This window comes from Haemorhous mexicanus, chromosome 3 (genome assembly GCF_027477595.1).
Source record: "Haemorhous mexicanus isolate bHaeMex1 chromosome 3, bHaeMex1.pri, whole genome shotgun sequence".
In the NCBI taxonomy this organism is placed as follows: domain Eukaryota; kingdom Metazoa; phylum Chordata; class Aves; order Passeriformes; family Fringillidae; genus Haemorhous; species Haemorhous mexicanus.
This window is the reverse complement of record NC_082343.1, coordinates 63,916,110-63,943,980: the sequence shown is the minus strand read 5'-3', so window position 1 is coordinate 63,943,980 and position 27,871 is coordinate 63,916,110. Positions and strand designations below refer to the sequence as shown.

At 37.1% G+C, this 27,871-nt stretch overlaps 1 protein-coding gene across 2 annotated transcripts in view; it reads right to left on the bottom strand.

Moving 5' to 3' along the window:
• Positions 1–27,871, bottom strand: part of PTPRK (protein tyrosine phosphatase receptor type K) — a 378,847-nt gene that overhangs the window by 22,580 nt on the left and 328,396 nt on the right. Inside the window, exons 14-16 of one of the 2 annotated variants that reach the window (XM_059842131.1) lie at positions 14,215–14,353; positions 7,124–7,284; positions 1,160–1,344 (exon numbers count right to left, since the gene is read on the bottom strand). In XM_059842131.1, coding sequence (XP_059698114.1) covers positions 1,160–1,344; positions 7,124–7,284; positions 14,215–14,353 — 485 coding nt within the window. The remainder of the gene's footprint in view (positions 1–1,159; positions 1,345–7,123; positions 7,285–14,214; positions 14,354–27,871) is intronic. The other variant, XM_059842132.1, reaches the window with a different exon arrangement.

Genomic DNA, 27,871 nt, shown 5'->3' with positions numbered 1-27,871 from the left:
GCTTTCTCTTCATTGCCCGCAGATATTTTACTACTGTTGTAGGTCTATGCTATTCCTTCCTTCCAGATGATCTCTTATCCTGGGTAAGTTATCTCCAGAAAATACACAGTAGCCATGGAGTCAGAACTTTAATGCACAGTGAGAAGCCCAAAGCAGGGGATAGATGTCATGTATAGAGATAGAAGAGGTAGCAAGCAGGAAAGCACCTGATACAGCATCAGGGACCACCCTCCCCCCAGTAGTGGCTGACACTTGGCCTTAGCCTTGAAGTTAGGCACAGTGTAACAAAGCATGTTTAAGTAAAAGAGAGGAAAAGAGCATAATATTCTTTTAAAAACCACACATTTATTTATTCCAGTTCTTATATTTACAGTAGAGACAGCTGCAGAAAGGAGAGAAGGTTGAAAACTGTGTCAGGAGAGATTGCTTACTCAGAGAAATCTCATTGTAAATCTACCTGCATTGTGAGCAAACCTGGCACTCCTATTCCCATCTTTTCTGTATGTCCTGCCTGATATTGTAATCCCAAAGAATCACAACAGATTCAGAGATCAGAAGCGAAATGAATTTGTGCTCATCTTCTACCTCCAGGGCTGGGAATTTCTTGCTTCCATTTTAACATTAAAGTAGACATGCTCAGGCAGGTTTAATTAGAACTTCAAGATGTTACTACCCTTATTATCTCTTTACTGCTTCTCAACTGGAGCTAAGTCCCAGTATTGCCCTACTGAGATGCTAAAATAAATCAGGAGAGTGCTTCCAGTCAATGTTTCTTGGAAAACCAGGCAGGTTAAATTATTTTCTTTAACCTAATCCAGGAGATCTGCACTAAAAATAGCTCACATAACTAATTACAGCATTTCCACTAAAGAGCAGTAACAAAAGAGTGGCAGCTTCTTAGAATATGTCAAAAAGATTCTTTTTATACCCTAAGGAACATACAGGGGTTTTCTACCAGGCAGTTGTAAAGGCCCAAACCATTGGACCCCATTTACTATTTCACTTTTGGGTTACATATATGAGAATCTTAAGCCTGTTAATCTGTCTTTCACTTAAACCCATGACATTTAGTTCCATCCTTCTGCAATACAATGCAAACAAAAGGCTGCTCATTTCAAAGGGATTTTTCCTAGCAAAGCCCCACCGCTGGAGATCTCACCTCATACTCCTCTTTAAATCCATAGCTGTCAGAGGTCTTCATTAGGTTAATATGCTGCAGGAGATCAGCCACCCTGATGGCAGGGTGCAGCTGCCCAGTCTGGTATGGGGATTCTGTGCCTTCGCAGAGATAACGAGGGACATCCAGGAGTCGGCTGGACTCGGCTGTTGCACTGTGATTTTCATCTGTATTCACAAGAAATCAGTGCATTATGTACCCACAGAGCAGTAAAACCTGCTGCTACACGTATCAACATCTATTTTGAACCTCTTCCTTCAAAAACATCTCTAATTTCTGAGAAGGCAAAGCACTTACTCTCCAGCACATAAATACTGTGAAGTACATAAAAGAATTCAGCAGCAAACACATACAAAAGTTTGCAGTCCTTCATCCAGTAATAAAGATGTCTGAGGGGCATTTTATTTGACACTACAAAACTTTATGGCATTAATGTACTTGGAAATTCCATACTCTATCAACCAAAGTAACATTTTAAGGGCTAATACATATCAATAGCAATATTACACCTTAAACAAGAAATTAGAATAATTCCATAGTGGTATCAGCACATAATTTGTCTAAAGCCAACAAAGAGTGAATTGAGAACCCAGTAAAAAAGAGAAGCAATTATGCCACCATTTCAGAACACCACCTCCACTTAAGAAAATGAATCAGCACTACAGAGTGGTCATTTTAACTCAGGTCTTTTAGTAGAAAAATGAAACTTGAGTTGAGTGTGCTGTTTCAGTCACAACTTTTTGCTCTGTATAAGCAAAGAAGTTTCTTTTAATGTTCTCTGTGCTACAAGAATTCTTGTATCAAAACCATATGTCAAAGCTGCATGAGGTCAGCTGCATATATATTGTCAATCCCTTCTGTGAAACAGTAGTTTTATTCAAATTAGTAATTATCAGATCAAATGAATTTACAGAGGAAGAAAAATTCTAATCTAAGTAGCTACTGAAATGAGAAGTGGGTAGTCAACCCCTCCTAAACTTCTTTGAAATCAGTTTACCACTTTCCTTGCAAAGGATCTAGATTAGGAGGCACAACACTCCAGGAAAAAAAATGGACTCCCCAAGGGTTGGATTTTGTACAATTACACCAAAATGTAAACACTATTAATGTCTTCTGGGATTAAATCTCCTGAGAAACCCTACTCTTTGAACTGTCACCTGAGTTGCTGATTTCAGTACCTAATTTATGCCTCACTAATCTGCCTAACAAGGTGAGTGACATGCAGCAGTCGCTTTTTATTGTAGTGTTACACATACCAAATCACATACATTTCAAACCACCTCAGGATTTGTAGTTCTCCCCATTGCTCATAGAATACTTACCAGTAATAGGCACTTTAACCCATTGAAGCAGCAAAAAACAATGAGTGAACAGAACATGAGAAATTTATTTCAGGACTATATTAGAAAATGGTTAAAAGAAAGTGACATTCAAAGTTGCTAAATCTTCACAATAGGTAACAATGAAATCCATTTTAAAAATGTGAGGGCCACATTATTATACTATCAGTGTAATAATAGGGACTTGGGAAAAGCAAAATTGTCATACCAACTCAGTGCTAATGTACACAGAATGGAGAGCAGCATTAATAACTTATACATGAAGAAAAAGAAAACTACTATAGCTACAAAGTAATAAGAGTTTCATATAAAAACGCCAATTTTCTATGGTTTAGAACACATAAAATAATCCTCTTTAAATAAAGCAGAAGAAAACTGTTTTGTCATGGTGGGCTGAGCAAAGGCTCTTTAAAATGGAGTAGGCCAAATGATGCAGTTCCAAAGGATCAAGTTTACAGATACCCAGCTTTTACTACATGGTGTACCCAAAAACTTGTACATTTCTGTCCACTATTTCAGTCTACACTATGAAAATTAGTACCTCTTCCAACTATCAATGGTTTGCTCATATGAGGAAATAATCATGCCCAGAATATCATTACCAGTAGATGAAAAAGCAGATAGGAACTATGAACTGTTCTTCAGTTAGTTCCTTGCCCTCAGTATTCACAGCTGTCTGTGACTGTGTCTGCCACAGCAGAAAATTCCATGGCAGTATGGCACTGCAGGTACCATGAGCACTTCACAAGCACAGGATCAGATTTACAAAGTTATCTTGATTATTTGGGAGACAATGTGAAAATCAACAAGGTGAATTGAATGGTGAATGCAACAATAGTGTGGATCGGAAAGGGAAATCAAATATATAACTACAAAATGGAGTAATGGACTGGAAAATTATAACTGTGAATTTAACAGGTAACTCAATGCAACATGAACACAATAAAAAGGAGAAAATACAGTTCAGTTAACAGAAACAGCAAAAGTGGGGCTTGGGGGTACCTATTCCACTCAGCTCAGCATTAAGACTTCTTCCAAGAATGCTACCTGATTTGGGGCACTGCAATTTAAAATTCAGCCTATGAGTTGGAAAGCTGGAAAGCATTCAGAGGAAAATAATGACAACAAATTTAGAAAACGTCACCTACAAGATGATGAGTGAAAGAACTGGGTTAAACTCAACTAAAAGAGAAATAATTGAGGACATGAGCCTTTCAATGTGAAAAAGTCAGTTTTGAAAGGACAGAAATGTGCCACTTTTCCACATTTTCTATGTGTCTCTCAAAAGGAAATGGCTCAATCCACAGTTATGAAAAGTTAGTCTAGATTAGCCTAATTAGGAAAAACTAGGGTTGAGCATGAATAATACTTAGTAGTAACACCCAGTTAGTAGTAATTACTATTCAGAAAATTAACCTTTGCCTCCCAAATATTACTAATATGAATCAGAATTTATTCTTATTAAGGAGGACTGAGGCACTGGAACATTCCACTGCAAGAGCAAAATTCTGTTTGCTACAAATTTTTAAACCATAATGAGACAATTTCCAGAAAGAATCTGTATTATACATGTAATATCCCTTCTCCAAACAGAGAAGGGATTTCATTGCCCCCAGGTCCCTTTAAGATTTACTTACAGGAGTCGAATTTTCAACACGTCTATATTCACATCTACTTTCTGATTTTTGTCTTTTATCCTAAAATAACTGCAGCAACTGACTGAAACTCAATACTGCACATTGAGTTTATCCAACCAAGAACTTGGGTACAAATTATACTTTCATCTTTTTATTAAAAAAAAAAAATAAAAACATCTCTAATACCTGCATTCTGTGTTAGATGCAGCATAGACATATTCAGCCTGTCCATTTCAATGTGTGTTCTTCTTTTTAAAGAAAGTAAAAAGCTGAAAAATTTACTACTTAATGCCAATGGAATTATGTAATTAATATAGGCATAAAGAAATACCTGTTCAGAACATGCAAAGAAAGTTGTTTTCTCTTAGATATTCTGAATTTTTTTCTCTTTTCTGTTTTTCTTTTAATTCTTGTTACTTAGAAAATTGAACTTTAGGAACCAAAATATGTTAATGTGGACCTGAATTTTGTTTTTAAAGATCTCTTAACAGAGCTCTAGTTTCACATGTCAGTTTATTGGAATTCAGTTTCAAAGCTCTGGGAAGAAAAATTTTAGTGTTTTCCATTTACATATTTCCTCATGTACTCTTCAATTAGCAGTGACTAGGAATAACTTCTTAATGAGGGCATAAAATAATTTTTATTCTAAAATTGTTGTCAGTCTTATTCTGAATTGATGAACTGAGTGTAAAATTATTTTCTGGCAACAGCATAGTTTTACATAAAACAAGCTGTTTCAACATTCAACCATGCAAGGAGACAGAACTCATGCAGGGATGGATAATGAAGGACTAGGGTCCTCACCTAACACAGCTGTCGGCACAAGTGGATCATTGGGCACTGTAGGAAAACAAAGCCCATGAAGAAACACATTACCCTTAATTTGTGTATTTTTAAGAACAAAAGCAAAATACTTCAGAGTATGACCAAGTGATAACTAAACTCCATTAATTTTGTTACAAGAGAAAACCAGAATGAATACAGTTCCAGAAAGCATTCTGCATAAAAGAGGTATGAAAGGCAATGATTTCAGACTTTAGAAATGTAATGATAAGAGCCAAGAGATCCTTACTGAAATGAAATAAAGACATTACATGCAATTTAGTTTTTGAAAGGGTTCCTCCTTCACTATTGTTTTTTTCACTTCACAATAAAGGTTCACTCTCATAGAACTCCCTTCTTTCCTTTTAAAGCCATCCCCTCATGTAATACTTGAATAGCTAATCTCAAAATAAAATTGTATTTCTATAAAATTTTCCAGGCAATTAAAAAAAATTATATACATTTTTACTGTTAATAGCTTTTTTAAATGCTCAGTACCAAAGAGATTGCTCATAATGAGTATAGGAAAATCACAGATACACAGATGCAGATGTCTGAATAAAATTAATAGAATTTTATCTTTTATTATCACAACTAGAACCATGCAGAGATAAATGCACTGTTTTGGACAGAAATGGCAGAATCCAGGATTTGTTTTGTTCCAGTCTGGAACAAAAAACTAAAAAGTAGAAGTGTAAAAGTGTATGTAACAGAATTAAGCTCCAGTTCTCAAGCAATCTGCCTGAATGTTTGTCACATAGCAGGAAACCCTGAAATCTTGGAAGACTTGTCTCAGCACAGACAATGGTCAGAAGAAACAAATCCTCCAATACACAAAAAATCACATTCCTAGGATGCTAGAAAACGGTGATGTCCAATTTCGTTGCCAACCAACCAGGACAGCTGTGGTGACAGGAGCTCATGGGCTCTTGGCATCACATCAGTCCATCTGAAAGGCTGCCTGAGTGCCTGGCAGCCCCAGCTCACTAACAGCCATGTAAATTCCTGATAAATTCTTAGCCTGGGATCCACCATTACAGCCCATATCAAACTGTCTCTGCAATCCTGCCTCCACAAATTTCAATGCCAATAAGGCATCAAACTTTGGAGACTTTTCAAACTTTTTCCAGCCAAAACTGTAGAAAAACCACGAGGCTGATGCTCCCATTTATAACTGGTTTTGAGACACTTAAAATGTTAGCACTTGGTAGTTTGGCAAGCTTCAACAAACTAATCAATAAACACTCCTCCAGAACCCATTTCCCTTACAACAACCAGGAAAGAGCTTAAGAGCCTTAATGGATGCATTTTGCTCAAGCATGGTAAGCAGTATGGGAGATGAGAAGAGACATGGAGTGTCATTCCCAAAAGGTGGCAATTCAGAAGCAGCTCAGGCTGCTCAGATCAGTTTAAAGCCAAGCCACAAGTCCATGGAGCTGTGAGAAGCTCAGGTTCCTACCAGCTCCACGGCAAAGCTGTATGCCTTTATAATCTATACACTAGTCTTGAAATATTCAGTCTGCAAGTGGAGTTCCTTGCTTTTGGCAAGGTGTAGTGCAGATGTTGGGAGGCATGAGTGCTAAACACTGGCAGCTATAACCCTTAGCAGTTAGAAACCCAAACTTTTTCCAAACCAGACAGTTGGCATGTCTACAAAAAACAAATACAAATATAGAACACATTTGCAGATATATTAACAAGCTTGTCCTAAACTCCACAAACAGCAATGAAAATTGTCAATGTTTCCTTCTGTTGTAATGTCCTTACTGCCAAAAAAATAGAAATTAATTTGGACCTCATATTATTATTCATTACAGACATGGTGCTGTGCAGTAATATTTAACATGCTGGCTTTAAACACTCTCACGAGGGAAAACTGAATTTCAAGTTTTAACTGAGGTATTCTGGAAGTATGGTACTTTCCCTAAGACAAATATCATTGCATAGTGAAAGCACATGCAAATATTTAATTCAATAATTTGCCACATTCCAATAAGGACAACATACAAACATCCCTACTCAACCTTTTGCTTTATCATCATTCCTGGAAAGCCTGGAGCGTAAAACAATTTTCCTTATAAAGCAGAACTGTTTTCTGTGTTTTTAAATTCACCTATGCTCTGGAGTATCTATCACTGTCTACTTACATCTGGGGCTGAAGTTATGCGAGTCCATAAATGTGATTGACAAGGGATCCTCTGCATGCAGAGTGCTCTGGTCGGCGTAACTCCTGTCCATGGCATTCACCATGTGGGTCATCTCCTGACGGGTGGTTCCCATGGCATCCTTGCGCTTCTTTGCAAGTTTGCTGCCCAGCCAAAAAAAAACAAAGTAAACCGCATTAATATTTGATGAATGTTGGTGTCTACAGTAATCATTCTCCATAATCCTGAGTGACTGATAAGTTTGACTTATTTCCCTGTGAGCAATTTTTTCAGCGTGTGATAAAACTGTGCAGCCTGCTATGAAACAGTCATGGTCTTGTGTTTTCTGTACACACACAAATGCTGTAATGGAAGTGCTTACTTCTGTACTCTGGCAATATTTTTTTTTCCTGTGGAGTAATTATACTAATATACACAAATTAGAGAATATAATTACATTTTAACTGAAATGACAAATAAGAAGCATCTGTGCGTGCAGTTTTATCAACCATCTCCATTTAAATATCTATTTTGATTTTGTAAATGGATAATTCATTCCCCTTGCTTGCATTGTTGGGAAAAAGAATGATGTAACCTTCTAAATTACTTTGTTAGTCAAAAAACCTATGAAGTAACAAAAGAAGCATAATCATTCAGTACATATTTATATTAAATATTTATATTACGTTTAAGGTAAAAAGGTTGTGTTGCCCATTCAATATACAAGATACGAGAGGATATGACATTATGGCCCTGGTACTTAACTTTGGTTCTTTGAAAAACAAAACCACCGTTATCATTCTACCTTTTCATGCAGCTTGGGAACATCACAATTTGATATTAACAGTCTTACACTCTGACTGCATCGCAGTTAAAGACCAACCTAATCTGTAAAACTAAGCCTCTCAAATTAACAGCCAGTGCCCTTAAAGTGCAAGCTTCAGAAATAATGCTCAATTCTTCGCTTTTGAGAAAGAAGTGGAAGTGATTTTCATTGTCTCCAGGAGTCAGATGGAAGCAGATAATATATTTTATTTTATAATTTCAAGCACATATCTCAAGTAGTAGGAAGTATGCAGAGCAGCATGAGGTGGACCTTGCTTCTGCAGAAACCTGTAACATGCATCAAACTGTTCTGAAATCTCCCTATTTTCAGCTGAAGCCATGACTATAATAAATTAGATAGCCAATCTGCTTATTTGAATAAATCTGACACCACATGGGAGAGACACAATCATCACTGAATATACTGAGTTCTTGAAAATGTATGTTTAAAACACAGCTCATCTTCATAAGCTTTTTCTGCATAAAATACCATAAAATGCTCCAGTAATTGCTTAGACAGTGTTTGTCTTAGATTTCTCTTTACTAAAAGGATGGCCAACTCTAAATACTTCACGCACATTCTAAGAGCAGAAAAGGATAATATTAGATACTTATTACATACTATAATATTAGATATTAGGAAGAAATTCTTTACTGTCCAGGTGGTGGGACATTGACAGCAGTTGCCCAGAGAGGCTGTGGACCTCCTCTCTCTGGATGTGTTCAAGGCCAGGTGGGAGAGGGCTCTGAGAAATCTGATCTGGTGGAAGGTGCCCCTGCCCACACCAAGGGTTTGGAACTAGATGATCTTTAGGGCTCCTTCCAACACAAACTATTCTGGGATTCTGTGAAGAATATTAGTGTAAATTATCCATTTACTTGATGAATCCTGGGAAAGTTCACCAGAAAGGACCTACACTGTTCTGTAGGGCAAGAAGTACTTCATGCGGAATTAAGAAAATGTTACAGGGCTGTTTTTGAAGTTATCAGTCTTGGTTCATGATGAGGTACCACAGTGTAGAATATGGATGGACCAAGCCCTCCTGTGAATAGTAGATTCTTCCACCAGTCAGACTCATGGCCTTATTTTGTCAGATTTCCTCTCCCTTTTGCTCCATCTACAGATGGAATAGTTGGAAAACTACTACTCAGTAACATTCTTACTACAAAAATCCCTAAACCTACAATTTTTTTCCATCAAACTATTGTTTGATGGGGTTCTGTATCAGTTGTTCCACGAAAAATAAAAAAATCTGTTGGATGCCCCCCCTACAATGCTTTATTTTACACATTTACTCCACACATTCCTTTCAACTTAAGAGAAGCAGCTTTAAATGATGCTCTGGTTGAACAAATGAAGACCAAAAGAACTTCCAAGAGTGAAACTGCTTGAGCTTTATAACTGGTTCCCAACACTATCAAAGGCTTCACAAAACTAGCATTTCTAGTTCAAAGTGGTTTTTTAAGTTTCAAAGCCTTTCAAACAGTCTCTATACACTGAAGATCACCTTTTTCTAACGTCACCTCAGAAACAGAACAAAAAGACTATTACATCTCATCTCTCGATGATATTAAGCTTTTCTTTGAAGCATCACTTTGTAACAAAACCTGCTAGCCATGCTAAATAAATCAACAGCTATTAAGGCTTTCACGTTATTACCTTATTACAGTAGCTACTTTCTAATTCTTATGCTCTACTTCAACGCCTAAAAAGGCCTATTGTGTTGTAGCACTGCAACCTGAAGCTGCTGGGAAATGGGAGGACAGCTTTATTGTTCAACAGCTCCAGGCTCCCTTGGGGTTTGACAACTTCTTTTTCCTTTCCTTTCCTTTTTTTTTCCTTCCCTCACTCAGCTATAGGCACATGCAATCTATGCTTCGTGATAGTTAAGCGAATCATTAGGTTAAAGAACTTGAGGCTGACAGAAAGCGAAAATGATTCTCATTATCTGCTAAAGTATTCAGTTGGATGAATCTGCTCAGGTGGGTGTTACAGTGGTTGGAGGGGAAAGGTGCTCCATCATTGGATGAAACAGGGTGGTTAATTATCTTGAGTAGAAGCAATTGCTACTTAACAAGGAAATTATAAATAGTCACAATAAATCAGAGAATGGCAGTTAGCTAAACCAGCCTTTAAAAAAAATAAGTTTGTTTAAAGAAGTAAACCAATTCTGCTTAAAAATGTGGAAGAGCATCATTATCAGACACCAACAGTTCATCAAAGCACTCAAACTCAGAACTCCTCTGAAGTCAAGCACTTTATGGATTTATTTAAAATGAAGGATGTGTAACTGCTTGCTCAATCATAGACAAATTTGTCAACAGTCCTCACAAAAACTCATTTGGTCAGCAAGTTTCAAAAAAGCCAGTTTTGCTTCACTGAAGCAAAACTTTTATACAAACCAATGCCATAAAAAAAGATCCAACTTTAGGATGTGTATGCAAAGCACCTCAAACTCAGAAGAGGCAGACCATAACCTATTTATGAAAGTTTGGCATCTGCCTACAACCTGCATAGGAAATTGGTACACAAGATCACTCCTGAACTGATACTCTAACATACAGTTTGTGATTTACTGGCACAGTTGACTAAGTAGGAAATGGGAAAAGATCTTTTTTCCTTGGTGTGATGTGTTGCTGTGAATCATAATGCAAATTAAGTTATGATCATAATAAACTAAAATGATAGTTATGGAAAAAAAACTGTAGCAAAAAGCTAAGTCTCAATATACAGTTAGAAATACAATATCCCTTTAAAAAAAGAAACAACAGGGTAAGAATAACAGGAGCAATGATACAAGCAATTTTTCAAGCCTGAGAACAAGGAAAGGTAACTATCAATAAAACTTTGGAAAAATTATAGAGACTGTTTTTCTTTTTTAAAAAGGGATACTGCATCTTTAAAACACGTAAAATAGTAAGTCACCCGTATTCTACTTACAGATAGTAGGAGTAAGAATAGTAGCTCCTCCTGGCAAGCAAATCACAGACAGTGGAAAAAGAGAAGCAATGGTGAATGAAAAGCGTGACTCTGTCACATCCAATAAAGCAGAGAAATGTGCGTTTAAAAAAAAGGTTGAAAAATTCATGTTTCTTTGGTTAGCATTTCAACTTGCTCATGCACAAACTAGCCTTACTTTGCCATGCAATTAAAAACAAAACAAAACAAAACCAAAATTAAAAAAAACTCCTAGCATATAAAAATGATTTGTTTTTTAGAAAGATCACTTGAGAAAATTACATGCTGAGATTTCACTTATTGCCAAAAATTTTGAAAATTAAATGGATTGTGTAATTTCAACATGCAGTTCAGCATAATATAATGATTACCGCCTAGATGTCATGACAAATGAACAGCTGTGTACAAATCTTGTGCAGCAGATATGCTTTTTACTTTTCAGTCACAAAAAATAAGGTTCCATTAATAAACACATTTAATCAGAAAACAATTTCTTCTCATTCACTTTAACATATTTATCGGTACACAGTTGTATATGTATATGTTTGTATGCGTACAATGCGCAGCTATATGAGTACACACATTTTAAAGAAAACTGCACATTTCCAGCAGATATGTGTGTACTGGCATATCCACCACACATTTCCTGAATGCAAACATATGCTTTCTATTTGAAAATCTTACAATTGGAAATGCTGATGTAGTCATGCTAAGCATTAAAAACATGGAAGGTAAACAAATGGAAGGAAATGAAGGACATTTGGAAATAGTCCAACAATGATTTCGAAAATAAAAATGGCATTGCTTGTTAAAGATGCAGTATCCCTTTTCTTATCTGGTTTGATTACTCCAGTAGAAGTCTTTAAAAGCTGTTAAGAGCTTCATTCAGGAAAACTTCAAACCAATTTGTACAAAATGATCAGGCAAAGCCTAAAACATCTCAAGCTCATAAACAAAACTGCTTAGTACTCCATTTTCCAATAAAATGTAATGCTGCGTTTAATCAGTGATTTGAGATACTGGTGGCTGTGAATACGACTTAATAAACTAATAAAAATGCAGAAACCATTGTTTTATTGACTTTTCCATCTAATAGGCTGTGGTCAATTCGGGTACCAAAAGGGATACTACATAATGGATCACTGAATAGGTACACTACAGAGGATGATTCAGACGGATCGGTTTTCAGTCCCACCACATCTAAGTGAAGTGTGTTTTTGTATGTGTGAATGTGTCAGAGTTTTTACAGCTGTTTCTGCCTTCATTATACGAACTGCCCTGATTGATTCACTAGATGGACTGATTTAACTCAGGAACACAGTTTTTCTATGTTTTTTGTAAGAGACCTTGACTAAAGCTGGTATAAAAAAGTGCCCGCTTTCACTAAAGGTAGAGGGGGAGAAGAATGGCACACCTACAACATATGCAACAGACAACCAATTAAACTATCATGATGGAAAATTGCCAAACATTAAAGATTCATTAAGCAGGTTAATTTCTCACCTATTTAGAATACAAAATAGTACAGGAGTTTAGAAATACTATGTGCTATAGAATGATTATAATTTCTAAAAGGATACTGCCTTCACAGGTTCTGAGGAGGAAAAGGGGGGAAAAGGGAAATTTAAAAATATCACTTCACAGATATAATTAACCCACTTTGGTCAAACAATTCAATAGCGAAAATTTGAGCCTGAAAGGACTCAGAATGGATGAGGCAAAAACTATAGGAAAAATGTACACATGGATTTGTTTATTTGTTTGTTATTTGCAAAACTAGTCAATCACATCTGGAAGTGACTGACACTGTAGTGTTAGACCGCCTCTCTCTCACACACAAACACACGTGAAAACACAGAGAATTTTCTATTAAACGTAAGGGGACCACTGAACACTCACTAAGATGATACTTCCCAGCACATACCATGCTACAAAGCTACAATATAGAGATTTCCTCCTAAAAGTTGAAAAACAATTTCACTTTTATTTTTCAAAAGTCGTGTAAATAAAGGAAACTGGCTGACTGTATGTCTTTTTTGTACATGATGGGTTGGACCTTTTGCATACGTGTAAATTCTCAGCCACAGAGGTAAACAACAGAGAAAAGTAAAAGCACTTTTGGGAAAAATCACATATGTAGCTAACTAACACAGAACACTATAAGCATACCTAATGTTTCTAATGCAGACGTTTCTTCTCCAAGTTATATATCTCCAGGGATAATTGTAAAAAGGCAATAAATTAAAAAAATCTAATGCAAACCAGCAATGATAACATATAGAATGATCTTAATAGATAAAAATAATAGCAAGCTGCATTTCAGAGGAATATATGCAACAATCACAAAAATAATTTTTATTATAACTTCTGCAAAAGGCAAGGGAACGCAACGCACACACCATGGGAAGGCAAAGGGCTCATTCTATCCAAGAGAAATCAGCTTGTGCCACGTGAAGGGGAACCACCAGGGAGGGGGTGCACAGAGAGAGAGGAATTAGTTTCTATACTATAACTATGGAATTATAGGGACATAGTATGGACTTCTATGCCCGGTTAAAGGAGTTGCAATACTGGGAAGGCTAGGCTTTGAAACACTGACCAAGCAATAGGATAGCACAAGTTGCTACAGGTAGGAGGATTGGGATGCAGGGATAGAACTGAACAATGCCAGAAGATGGCGATATTGCTTACTGTCTAAGAAAGCACTGAAAAAAATTTAAATTCACTCAAATTAATACACTTTTAAACAATTTCATGCACTAAGGACTCACTAGATAATTTTACAGTGATGCACTATGACTTTTAAGAAAAAACTCCAGGTTTACAAGAGCATAAATAGAGGTATAAAATTACATTATTTTGCAAGCTGGGTAACATACAAATGCAAATAACTCATTAGAGCCACATAGAGAAAATAATATTCATTAAGTGGTCAAAACATGAAAAGTGCAATAAGTTATTATTTTTTCTTTGCTTTAAAAAATAAAAAGGCACCATGAATTTCAATTCCACCCACTTTAACAATCTGTACATTCTTCTATCTCCAACTTAAAAATCCTCGGAAATAAATATGAGAAAATGTATAGTTATCGGAATCTTAAATATAAAGAAATCCTATCTTTAAAGACATCTTAAGAATCACAGCAAAACCAAAAGAAAACACAAGGAACTAATCCAAATATTGACCAAAAGGACCTACCAGTCCCAAACCTTTTTTTTTAATAAAGACCTGTAAAAACATCTTCTTTAAATTGTATGATGGGGGGGGGGGGGGGGGGAAATGATCAATCAGCACAGATCATTTTCTTACCTTTTTTTCACGATCAATATGACGACAAGGAGAAGTAGGATGAATACCAGAATTCCAGCACTTATTCCTGCTATTTTCACCACTCTATCTGTTTGTTTAGCAGGATCCGGAATCACCTCAGGTTCTTCTGTTGCTGCTGCTAAATTAATCAAAAAAAGAAGTTATTTATATGTGTAAGCACTAGAGACAAGGAAATAATTTTTGGTGATAATTTTCAAATATGTGTGTGTGTCTTAATAAAGCAGTAAAAATATAGATACAGGCATCATGTGTTTAAACATCTATACATATGTATATAGACACACCATAAATTAAACAGAACAATAGAATAAGCATAGTTGGAAGGGACCCACAAGGATCATCTAGTCCAACTCTTGGCCCTGCATGGTACCATCCCCAAAAGTCACACCGTGTCTCTGAGGGTTTTGTACTAACACTTGAGCTCTGTCAGGCTTGGTCCTGTGACCTCCTTCCTAGAGAGCCCACTCCAGGGCCCAACCATCCTCTGGGAGAAGAACCTCTTACTAACACCCAACCTAACCCTCCCCTGACACAGATTCAGGCCATTCCCTCAGATCCTGTCACTGGGCACCAGGCAGAAGAGATCAGTGCCTGCCCCTCTGCTTCACCGCACAAGGAATTGTAACTGTAATGAGGTCACCCCTCAGTCTCCCCTTCTCCAGGCTGAACCGACCAAGTGACCTCATGCTGCTTCTCATGCAGCTTCCCCTCAAGGCCAGCACTGTCTTCATTGCCGTTCTTGCAACAGAGCAAGTATATGTGTATGTATACAGCTGAATAAATGTGTGTGTGTGTGTGTGTGTGTGTGTGTGTGTGTGTGTGTATATACATATATACACACGCCTCCACACAGGCAGAAGTGTTTATGTACCTGGATTTCCAAATAAGTTACTGTATTAAAAAGCAGAAGACAAAGCAATCTATCAACTGACCACCATTATTTCATTTAATGTTATTTTTCAACTTACCACCATTATTTCATTTAATGTTATTTTTTTCAGATATTAAATGTGGAATATTTAACAATGAATAGCAAGAAATCATTTATGCACAAATTATAAAACACTTCTTTTCAAGCCACAATGTGAACCCTAAACTGCAGTACTTCTGTCCTCCATGAAGTTTCAGTCCACCTTTGTACATTAATTCACCTTACAGCATCTGGTCTGAGATCTGCATTCTACTGGGAATTTTGATTCTCTAAATAAGGTCATTCACAAAGCCAAGCCTAAGTCAGCAGAAGTTTTATTTTTGTTTATAGGCCCTGAAAGACACCCTACAAACCACTGTTCTACAGAGGGATGAAGCCACTCCGTAACACAGCTGAGTGGGCTGAGGCTAAAGGTTATGGCAGAGAGAAAAACAGAATATTCATGAAAGTGCACAACCATTCAGTCTGCACCTCTTTGCATAACAGCCTGGTGTAAAAAGGATCAGGAACAGGAGCTTTTCCAGCCTGGTAAAAATATAAAAAGTATAAATAGGTTTCAGCAAGGGGCAAAATCCCTTGAGATGCTTACTTGTAAAATAGAAAATGGCTTTCCAGCTCTCTAGTTCCTGCTCTCTAAGGCTGTGGCCTTTCCTCTACTCACTGGCATGAATGGGTACATGTGCTTGCTCTCCCTCTGGCCCTTCTCTCACACTCCACCCAGCATGCAGCAGATGCCACTTGAACTCTCCCCTCACAGCATCCTCATGTGGAATAAGTTACAAGCTGTTGGTATCATCATACTTATGTCAATACACAGAAAGTGTCCCTTAGTCTGAAACTAGGATGCCTCTCAACCAAAAGCAGCAGAACAAAAGCCAAGGTGAAGTCATATGAGAGAAAGGCTACTGCTCTCCTGAAAATCGACTCCATTCAGAAAGCCAGTGTAGTCATTATCAGGGATAATTGGTATCTAATACTTTCTGGTTTTCTATTCATATTCCATGTGCTGGAATCCACAGTACCTTTTGAGGGAAGGATAATGCGGTTGTTTAAAATTACTCTTTATTACTTATTTCTGTAACCTTCATCTCTGCAGTATCTGAACCTGTATTAACAACTTACCCTCAGAAAAACCTTCTGAGTTAGGAACGTGCTCTCTTCCAGACACCCACACAAGAGCTAGACAGACAGTGAGAGGTCTGGCAGTGCTTTAATCATAAAACTTAATCATCATCATAAGAATTCATCATTATAATCATCTCTCTCACCTACAGCTTGAACTCTATCTGCTGAGAAATACTAAATGTTTCCTTCTGTATGTAAATACATGCCTGCATGCACACTTGCATACATAACCTGTGAGGAATACATACTATATTTTTTGTTTGTATTATATGTGTTGTTGAGGTGTCAAGGGACAAAAGTAGGGATCAGGCAGGAGATGTGTGCATGTACAGCACACACTAGCTAGAATTAATGTCGGATGCACATATGATGTTGTCTAACAGAGGAAATGAGGGGCATGACTTTTGAGGCAGAACTGGAAGATTAAGGTATTCAACATTCTCAATGCTCAAAATGAATCAAGTCTGAGTCCAGTATTAGCTGGGCTGGATGCGACAAATGTGAATGAACATTTGATAAGCAGTAGAGACAAAAGGCCAATCAGTAGAGTCAAAGGACAAATCTAAGATAAATATAAATGGTTTTATATGTCAATGGGGAAAAAAAAGTCATGTTTGCTGTATGGAGTACTGAGAAACAGCAAGGACATGGGAAGGGTAAAGAGGAAGTGTGCAGGAATGGGATATTTGCTGTGTCTGGAATTGTACAATGTGAGTGCAGCTGGGCAGCTCTGACCTAGCAAAAGTAAGAACTACTCAATCTGCAAAATAACTAAGGCTGGAGCAAGAGATTTAGTTGTGGGGATGGAGATTTAAGGCTGAGTCTCTGAGAGATTTCAAAATATGAATGATAGGGATTGACCTGAAGATGCACTTCAAAACTTGAAGGCTCAAAAATACATCCAGCAGTATAGGCTTTGAGCTTACATCAGGACAGTGGTATTTTCAAAGGAGTATTAGTGATGAGGGAGTGAAGGGGAGAGAACGACAGACCTGTTTCACACTTCCCTGGAGAAATACAGGACCCTTATAACTTGATAGAGCAAGCTGCAAAGTATGTGCTTCTCAGAGTCATGTTTAAAACTATTGCATGGCCACACACACAGCTGTTTCATCCGGAAAAGTCACTTTAGAAAAACAAAAATTACTTTAGAAAAACAACTATCCACGTCTCAGAAAATCTGAAGGGAAGGTTGCCGAGGATGTTTACGTATTTGGCTAACTTAGGAATAGGTGTTTTATTATACACACTCTAGGAAATAGTTGGTTTGGATCATCAGTAACTTCAAAATGAAGCTCTCTGTCAAGTTTTTCGAGCAACAGTGGAAAGCCAGGAGATATCTACTGCTTGACCATTTGTTCTTGTTTCCTTACATTAAGGATTTTGAAGCAAGGGACAGTAACTCATTCCACAAACTTTAAAGCTGCTTATGAGATAAAGCTGGTGCCCACTAGAAATGCACCACAGAGTCCTACATTAGTTGAGGAGAATGTCATTGAATAGTCATACACTAACCAAGAGTACAATCAATGGATGAACCTGCTATACCCAAAATGCCAAAATCTACAGGCAAAACAGTACTTGTCTTGCTAATATCAACAGAAACATTGCTTTGAACTAAAATGAAGCCAGGATTATTACATGCATCTTTCCAGCAACTGACAATATATGCATTCTTTAGACTAAATTCTACATTTGGGGACTATATGAAAGTAATCATAGATATAAGCCACACTGTAATCTATGTGTATTGCATGCAAGGATTATTTTGAGGAAGCCATTGAATGTAGCACCGAATAATTTAATGAAACTTACAAATTTGAAAGCATTTCCTATTACTTGTGTTTTAACTTTGATAGCTCAAAGTGTTTTGAATAACCATCTTACCCATACATAACCAGAGAGAAAAAGAGAGAGAAACCTTGTGTCTACATGTTAAACATACACATGTAAGTGAATATCTCCTGGCTGCTGACTGCACAAGCACTATAGCAGCAAGTAAACTTCTGCTTACTCAGAGAACTCACTTTCTCTACCCTCCACAAAATAACCAGGATTTAGTTCTCTGGCTCTTCTGCAGGCTGAGCTGCTGATTTTGCCAAACAAAACATCTCAAGTAACGAAGGATTCACAAGGAACAAATCTTGCCTAACCAATCAAGCGACCTTCTATAATGGAGTGGCTACAGCAGCGGACAAGGGAAGAGTTACAGATGTCATCTATTTGGACTTTTGTATGCCTTTGACATGGTCCATGACAACATCCTAACACAAAATCTCTATATTGGAGAGATACAATTATTTTTATAATTGGAATTAATGACTGTATATTTCTAAAAAGGGCAAAAACATTGTAAAATTATTTAAATTACAAAAACTTTACTAATTTTTAGTGCTCATTTTTAGTAATGTAGTCCTGCAATGCCATCTTATATCTTGAACATCAGACTCCATAAAAAGGTAATTTATTGATCTGAGAAAGAACCTTGCACGGCAACAGAATCATGATCATACAAAAATGGACTCTCTATAGACTACTAATTCCTTTGGCCAGCCTTACTCTAGTAGACTACTAATTAAGTGTTAATTTTTATTATGTCTTTGCCTTGCGTATCAATATATGCATTTTTGCATTTTGATCCTGTGAATCTGAGAAGAGATAACCCAAGAGTTTTCAATCCATGAAAACTCATCTTCCATAAAATTTTCAAGAAGAGTTTCTGAGCTGAAACAGAGCGTTAACTACATTTTCTGCCTGTACAAAAATAGCTGCCTACACTGAAGATTTATGAACTAGACTGGGGGGTGAACACTGGATTTTAGCCATTTATCTGCTTGCCTTTCTTCTGAACTAATGAACAGCAACAACAATCTTATCCCACAGACCCATTCGAAAAGTTCATAAAATAACTTGACCCAGTGATTCTGGCTCTGCACATAGCCAGTAACAGTCACCATATGAGAAGTTGTTCTCCTTGTTTTCATAGATACTAGAGGAGAGTATTCAATCAGTCAACTTCCATGATTAATAGCATGAAGTTCAACTGTGAACAGCACTAAATTAGACTAGTATCGCTAACTCTCTCAGGGACAGTAAAATTCTAAAAAGGTGAGGTAGAGCCCATCTTCTCACAATTTCCTGATGTACTTAATTACTCTAAATTTTTTAACCAAACACACAAAAAAATATCCAATATCCACATCTTAAACTGAGCATATGCATATTATTTACACTTAATTTTTGACGTACACTGTGGCATAAGGAATCCAGTCACGGCATGTATTTCTTTCCTGTCTTTTCCTTCCTTCTGTGGTTCAAGATTTACACTGAGCTTTGCAAAATTGTCAGGGAATTTATGACACTCAGCACAAAATCTATTCGCCCATACCTTCCCAAGAAGATAGTGTAGGAACCCAGATAATGATATTCTACTTGCTCATCCAAACACAATTATTCAAGCAGAAAATTCTGGTAGGATTTTGCAGGGTTGTTTGCATGGTACCATGAAGAGAACAGCCAGTCTTCCAAATGACAGCTTTTAAATCAGAAATTTTGAACAACATTTTTATACTTAACCTTCTCACCATACAGTTTGACTCTCTTAACATTCACAGCATTTTATTCTGGGTTTCCTTTGTGTGAGCGAGGGAAGAAACTCAATTTTATGCATGATTAAAGCTGCTATTTTATTACACTGCATTTTCTTTGAATGTTAATTTCTGTTTATGGCAGATCTTTGAATTCTCACAAACTGGTGTTATTGCTGCATAGCTTGATATTCAAAATAGCTGTGCTCAAGATAATCTGTTCTGCACTTTTGTTATGTGACATTCAAAAACTTTTAATTAAATCCAGGAATGACATCTGAATGAGTTCAACAAGGAAACATCATGATAACATCAAATGAAACTGAAGGTATCTCTGGAGATGTCAGTCTACCACCTGAGAAAAGGGCTTGTTGAAAAACCAGGTGAGATTCTCTGACTTTTTTTTTTTTAATTGATCTGCCCTGTGTTTTAATCGTCTGCTCAGAAAGACTGTTCCACCTGCATCAATCTTGGTTTTTGACTACTTTGCTACAGTGATAATCATCGTGCAATTAAAGAAATTGTTATAAGTCTGAAATTTAATTAATAGATTCAAGTTCAGTGAGAGAAGATCCATAACCACTTTTAGTTTTATCAAGTTTTTAAAAAAGCCTGAGCTGATTCTATTTGCTGAAAACATTTTAGTGTATATTTGCAGGGATCGAGGGACAGGATGTGCAACTTGTTCTAGCAGACTATGCACATCATTCATGAGGTCTTACAGATATCCTCACATGGGTCACTTTGGTCCAGCACTACTGATTTCTCTTTCTCAAGCTGAGAGCTGGAGATACATTTAGCGGGAATGGAATCTCCACAATTCTCCCTTACCTACAGCTCCTAAAGAATTTCTCTCTTGGACTACTGCTTCTGGGAGATGAAGGCATGCCAGAAATTTATTGGGGTTTAGATCCATTTAAGCTGTTGCTTCCAGGATTCTAAATTACAGACTTTTTAGGGTGGCATTATTAGAAAGAAAACTTGTACGTGACTGTGAACAGAAATTGTGATTCTCTGAGCTGTGCTCTGAAGTGTCAGGTTCATCCCTGTCACCATAGTAACCAGGTTCATGATTATCCCAAGGAAGAGAGTTTTAACAGGCTCTGCCAGTGAAAAGGGAGATCCCAGGCACCACCAGCCTCTTCTCTGAACTTGTCCTGAAAGGAGACAGTAGTGAGGTGATGCTTAGATAAAATCTGCTCTCTTACATTTGTGTTGCAACATCCTGTATTAAATTTATCCTCGTGAGTGTCCCTTGCTTGGGGAAAGGGAGAGGTGTCACCACCTCCAGATGCTGCCAGCTGAGCCTAACAGAAGGAGCCCTCAAGGTTCCAAAGCTTTGTGATAAGTTAAGCCTTCAAAAGGACAAAATTATATAAGACTATGTTCTCCACACAAACGTTCATTGCTGCAGAAATTGATATAGACACTGTTTATGGGGTCCCTTCTGATAGTTAAAGTGTAAAACAAAAAAACCAAAACCCAGCTTCAGGCTAACCTGTCTTTAGTCAGATTTGGGATGGTGTAAGGAGCTGTAGAAGTTAGGCACTGGGAGACTTACAGTTGGCTGTGCATACAAATATGGTACCAAGTAAAGAGGTTACACATCCTGCTTTCAGATAATGCAGAAAAATAGCCTGAGCTCATGCTACTGGATACTTTTAAAATTATGAACACGTAGCTTATAAATATTTATATACATTTTAATTAATTAAACAGACTAGCACAGCATATCTTGTCCTACAATAATGATAATGTTACCTGAAATTCCAGTATAATATGTACATTTATGTATAAAAGACCAGTTCCTGACTAGTGTTGATAAGCCCTCTCAAATGTTGATAAATGTTGCTTTGATAAGTCATATACAATTGAAAAAAAAAAAAAAAAACAAAAAAACCCAAACACATCTCTACAACTCTCCAGGACTTTCAGATCACTTAATTGATGGTACTAATTTGGTAGGAAACTGTAAGGATAACAGAATCATGTGAACCATGCCTCTGCTGCTATATTGGTCTGAAATGAAAATTAATGAGGGCTCTGAAATCAGTAGTGTCCATGAATTTATGACCAATTAGCAAAGAGTTTACCTTAATAGATTCAGAAGTATCAAGTGAAAAAAGTGCTGAATCTGTTTGCCTCAGTAGCTGAGAAACCTTGGACATGGGCAAATGAGGAGAGCCAGAGCAGGAACAATGCTGAGGAGACAATGTTCCTGCAACACTCTGCCCTGCTGTCCATGGGTCACATTGAAAGGGAAAATTAGTGCCATCAATGCGTTTCTACTACATTTGCCACTAAGACATAGTTCTGGAGTCTGTACTTTGCAGGCACTTTACTATCTTTAAAACTATGGCAAGGATAGGATTTGGTTAGGAGGAATTAGGATGTTCAGTGAATGTCATAATCCACAGGTTTTACAGCTTTTGAATTGCAGGCTGCTATTCTTTGCCAGAAAACAGCTGTTTGTGCAGAGATAAACCAAGTTAGCTCTAAGGGAGCTGGCTCAGTGATGCAACCATGCCCCCAGGACATAAAAAGCTCTGGGCCAATACAGATGGCAACTCTGACAAGGCATTTTACATAGAGGTGTAAACTGAAGTTACACTGTCAGCTTCTAGTTCTAGTTCAGTTGGGACAGGAAACAAGACAAACACATGGGCTAAGGCTTCTGAAATGGCACCTCTCAAAGCAAAGGGCAAACATGATCAGAGGAATGTGGCCTGTCCCCATCTCACAACACCACTGCCCAAGAGAGTGGACACTCCTCCTGGTCACAGCCTGTGATGAAGTGCAGGTGGCTGAGTTGCCTTTGGAACTTTCAACTTCAAAACATTCAGAACAGCTTATGTTGTTGAGTTTTACCTGTGGAAAAATTCGAGTCTATTCATTAGTCTACCTGACACCAGAAAATCCATGACACAACCTTTTTTCTCCCCTCCCATTCTGGACTGCCTTAGCTTCAAAACAAATAAATATTTGAAAGGAACCAGGATACCATATTTCAGGGGTCTGGTACTGTGTTTTTTCAATCTTTGAAGTCCGCTTTCAGGTCATTGTTTCAAAAGTGGCAGCAACAGTGCAAAGGCTGGAGATTTACCTGAAAAAATCCTAATCCGTGTGTTAACCCTAATAAGGTTTTAGAATCCTATGATCTTCTAAAAGATAAACTATTGGACATATTAAATGCTTGTTATAAAACAGATCTCATACTGTAACAGCTGCACGTTTGAAATATTGGAAAAATTCAGAGAAATACCTAATGGTATTTTATTTTTTTGGGAAATCTGATTAATTGTCTGTGCCTTGCCAAAAAAAATTCAAAATAAGGCTTTCTTGAGCAGCTTGATGTATTTCTTTAAGTAGTCTATATGGAAGTAGAGATCTAAAAATTCAAACAAAATTTTTTCATGGTATGTGTACTAACAGACCTTGAAAAGGGTATGCAAAAAAGCAGATGTAGAAATACATAAGAGGCATACTGTAAAGTATTGGACTGAAACAATGGAATATAAATAACTATTGATCTCTGATTTTCTGGAAAGGGGTATTGGCTAAGAATGATCCTCTGATCTACCACTTCAACAAGACATTTAAAACCTGCTTGTTGGATGGACTGCTACCGTTTCTTAAGGTCACCGTGATTATTTCCCTTATAAGCACAATGGACCTGTTGTTAGACCTGTTACAGCATTTTTTTCCTGGGAACATATAAAAGCAGTCAGCCTCTTGCTAATGAGATAATTTGTTAAGTTAGTGTTTGGCTACATTACAAATCAATCAACTTTCAAGCTTTCAATCAATCAACTCTAAACAAACTGCCTTCAAAAACATGCGTTTTTAAAGATAAAATCACTCTTGACGTTATAAAACTTCAACTGTGCAAGATACTGCACTGAAAAGTTACCTGGTGTTGACAATGAGTCCTATATGGCTTGTTAGCTCAGAATTAATTCTTAAAAGAAAATTATTTAAAAAGCAACGTTTGGTAGCAAAAATACAAAATGCTTCATCTTTCCACCAGATAGCATTTAAGAAGTTTAGCAGAGAAAGTACATTATCATGATCATTATCACTTACATGACATGGTTTATGTGGAAAAATATTACTCTCAAATGCCTGAAGTTACATTTTGCTATATTTATTGGAAATAACATTCTATGAATAACTTCTGCTAATTTAGGCAACTATAAAATTGCAAGTGAGAATTTACTGGTAGTGTAGGAGTTGCAGAGTTAATGCAGAGCTGTGTAATTACACTGAAAGAAGTAAGGACAGCTTAACTCTTCTCCACCAGAAAAGCGCAAACTCTCACAGTGAATGATAGCTCAAAATACAGAAAATGAGATGAAAAATTTTCCTATATCAAATGCAGTACTAATAGATGGAATCAAAAGACAGAGGCAATGAAGAACAGAAATAGTCTTTCCTTCATTCTTTCCAAAAAAACAGGCCCATACAAATTAAAGCTTCTATAGTACTAAATCTAGCCTTTGGTAGCAGCCATCAGTTGTTCTTTCCATTCAGAATGGTGAAAGGTGAGAAAATAAACAGAAGTCCTCCAAGAAAACAAGTGGTTAAGTCTTCCTTTGGAGGTAGGTCCTAGTTTTTCCAAACATGCATAGATTAAGTTTTATTTATATATACATATATATATATATATATATATAGTTTATATATAATCTTTAATAGCACCCATCTGTTCTTAGTATCCCAGATTATTACTGTCATAACTGCCAGCCTTCAGTATTTTTTTTTACTGTAAAATTTGGTGCTTTTTCAAATAGTGAAAAATAGAGTGAAAGAGGAAATATACATATGTATATATATATGTGTGTTCGTGTGTGTGTATGTATATATACTCTGAAAGAAGAAAATATGCTTTCTTTCACAAGAGTTATATTCTTCCATTTAGAGAAAATTTTCACAACTTCTTCAGTTCTATAATAGCTTAATAACATGGTGCAGTGTTTGCAGGAGTCCACTGGGCTGGCTGGGAAGTGCACCTGCACCAGCAGTGCAACAGCCATGGCAGAGAACCTTTTCCTTTTTTTCCCTTTTAAAACCTTCCCATCTGAAGAGAATCCACTCACAGAAAGTTACATGGGTCAAAACTCTTGAGTTTCTCTCAAACTTTTTAGCACGAATAGGTGTCTGAAGCAGCTGGATGGCTGGGAGCAAGAGGGAAAGGCAAATATCCTCTTCCAAACCAGTGGGGGGGTATCACCCAGCTGCACATCACAGCAGGCTGCAAGTACTATCTCAGCCATTACCCTAATTATGCAGTTGCTCCCAAATCTGCTTATCCAAATACATCTGAAAGGTCTTATGTCAGCACTTTAAGCTCAGCCACCTGATTTTGGATTGAAACATCCAAAGCCGTGGTGCTTATCCGTGCTAGTCTACCAGCTGTGATGTGAGGGCAACAGCCTGTAGCTGGCTAAAAGCTTTGTCATCTTCTGCTACACCAGCATTTCCAACCCAAATATGTTACCTAAGCCTTAAACCCTGTGTAAGAAATCAAGAGCCTGTCCATGGGCTTGTTTACCACATCTGACATCTAGAAATGCAACCAGAATGACTCTGCAACAGCATGCAGCTAATGCAATAACAACTGTATGAAAAACACATCAATAATCACAGCTCTGGCTTGCCTGCCATTGATTATTGAGTTCAGATCAGGATTTGTAATGATATTAAAAGCCTTTTATACTGTGTCATTGCCTCTCTGTCTACATATTCCTATATTATTAATATGTCAAAGAAACTTTCAAGAACAAAGAGGAGATGGCAGTCCTGCAGACTACAGGAAAAAACATGCCTGCAAGAAAAAAGACTTAAAGTGTATTGCCACTTTCTGAACCTTTGAGTCTACTTTTTCACATTTTTTGCCTTTTAATACTGAAGTTTTGTTGCCTTCAAATCTTAAACTCCAATTACTCTCCCTCATCTAAAAAAATAGATTTTTTATTATTTCCATTACTCAAGGAAATATTCACACAAGACTGTGATGGGGAACCAGGTGTAATAGAGAACTTCCATGACTAAAGATAGATGAACTTTTTATATCTGTTGTCATACTGGTTTGTATAAAGTAAAGGAAAAGCAATTTTTACCTTCACAAAGCACAGGCTATGCTAGAGTACAGTGAGGCTGTAGGAAAGGTAGTAATGGGCTGTTCAGTATGCAAAATTAAAAGGTATCAGTTTGAAAATTGCTTTGGTGCCCCCTTGGCTGCTAATGTTTTACACAGGTATAGAGTGTTGGGTTGTTTTTATCCAGGGGATGAAATTTCCTGCTCTGTATTGGATATGCCTTGGGCTACTGCTTTCTCAGCTAGTTTCTCCAGGAAAATACAATTTTATCAAAGGCAAAACCCCCAAACATATATTTGACAAAAGCTTCAAATTCACATACAAGTCAAAATAAACAAAGCCAACTATAACATGCAAATATTGTATTATGATTTATGTAATGGATTGTCAGCAAAGAAGATTACTGTTCTGGTATTTATGCTTTAAATCTGGTTTTAGGGTTTTCAGTCAGTTGTGATCTGATTAAAATGTGACTGATTTGGAGAAGAAAATCACCTTAAACTGATGGAGTGCCAAGACCTCTTGCAGATGAGGTGATAGAAATATCTCTTCTGAGGCCCTGAGCTATGTCTAATAATGAGCAAAACCAAATTTGAATCTTAAAATGAGAACAAAGATTGTATTAAACAACTGACATTAAAACAATGTGCTCTAGTGTTAAGCACACAAGCTAAGACACACCAGTACATACCTCATTTACATTGTTCCTTTAGCATTTTGAAACACACAGGCCACTCCACACTGTGAGTTCCCATTTATAAGCAGGTATTCCTGGCCATTCAGGGCAAACATGGCCTTTCTTCTTTTCAAGGAAGGGAAAAATGGCTTTATTCACTGACTAACTTGATATGACTGTAATGAATGGCTCACTTCAGCTTCTTATTGCTTAAAACCCCAGCAATGTTATCTACCAGCTTTCTTAAAGACAGATGGACAAAATTGTCAAACTTGGGTTGATGGATTCACCCTCATATATTCAGACAGCACCAACACAGGAGATGACTTTCAGATTGCTTGAACAGCTCTCATAAATCAGATGAATGGTCACAATTTAACCAGAATGTGAAAAGAAACGTACACCTGGGAAATATACTAGCCAATGAATGGAATGCCAATATCTGATGAGACCTTCTCTTGCCTGATTCTGGTGTAATGATGAGTCTAGTAAGGACTACATGAAAACATGATGCAATCTGATATGATCACATCTGTTATCTACCACTACTCAAAAAAGTAAAATTAAATACAAAACTGTCTGCATATATCAAGCATTTAAGAAACAGAAAGTAGAGAACAATAATGTATTTCTGAAGCAAATATTAAACAACTTGGGACTACATTAAACTTCATAAGAAAACTATAAAGTCTTTCTTATCACTACAATGCTTCAGCAGGACAAAATGCTGAAAAAGAAAAGTAAGAAATGTAAATGAAATCAGTGATTTGTGATTGCAAAATGTTGGTTTAAATTGGACTGGAATTGTATCCCTAGCTACATGAATCTGAGAGATATATGCCAATGAAAAGAGAAGCAAATCCAAATGTGGATCTCTGTTAGGGAAAGAGGTAGCCTATTTCTCCCCTTCTTTCCAAAGGCACAATCCAGACCTGTTACAGATGTTACTTCACACACTCTAGAAAGTCCATCCCTTGTGCTGGTTAGCAATGGGAACTCCAGGAAAGCAGATTGTGCAAGGAATCATGACTGAAAGGCACCATCAAATCTGCTTGGAGTCATTTACAGATCAACCTTCTTGGGTCACTGCTAGTAAGCCTTCACCTTTAGCTGGAGGAAGCACATCTCTCCCTCCTCCTTACTGTGCAGATAGAAACAATCAATCAACATCACTGAAATGAGGGAAGTGGTGTTACCTTCTGCTTAACAGAACATATCA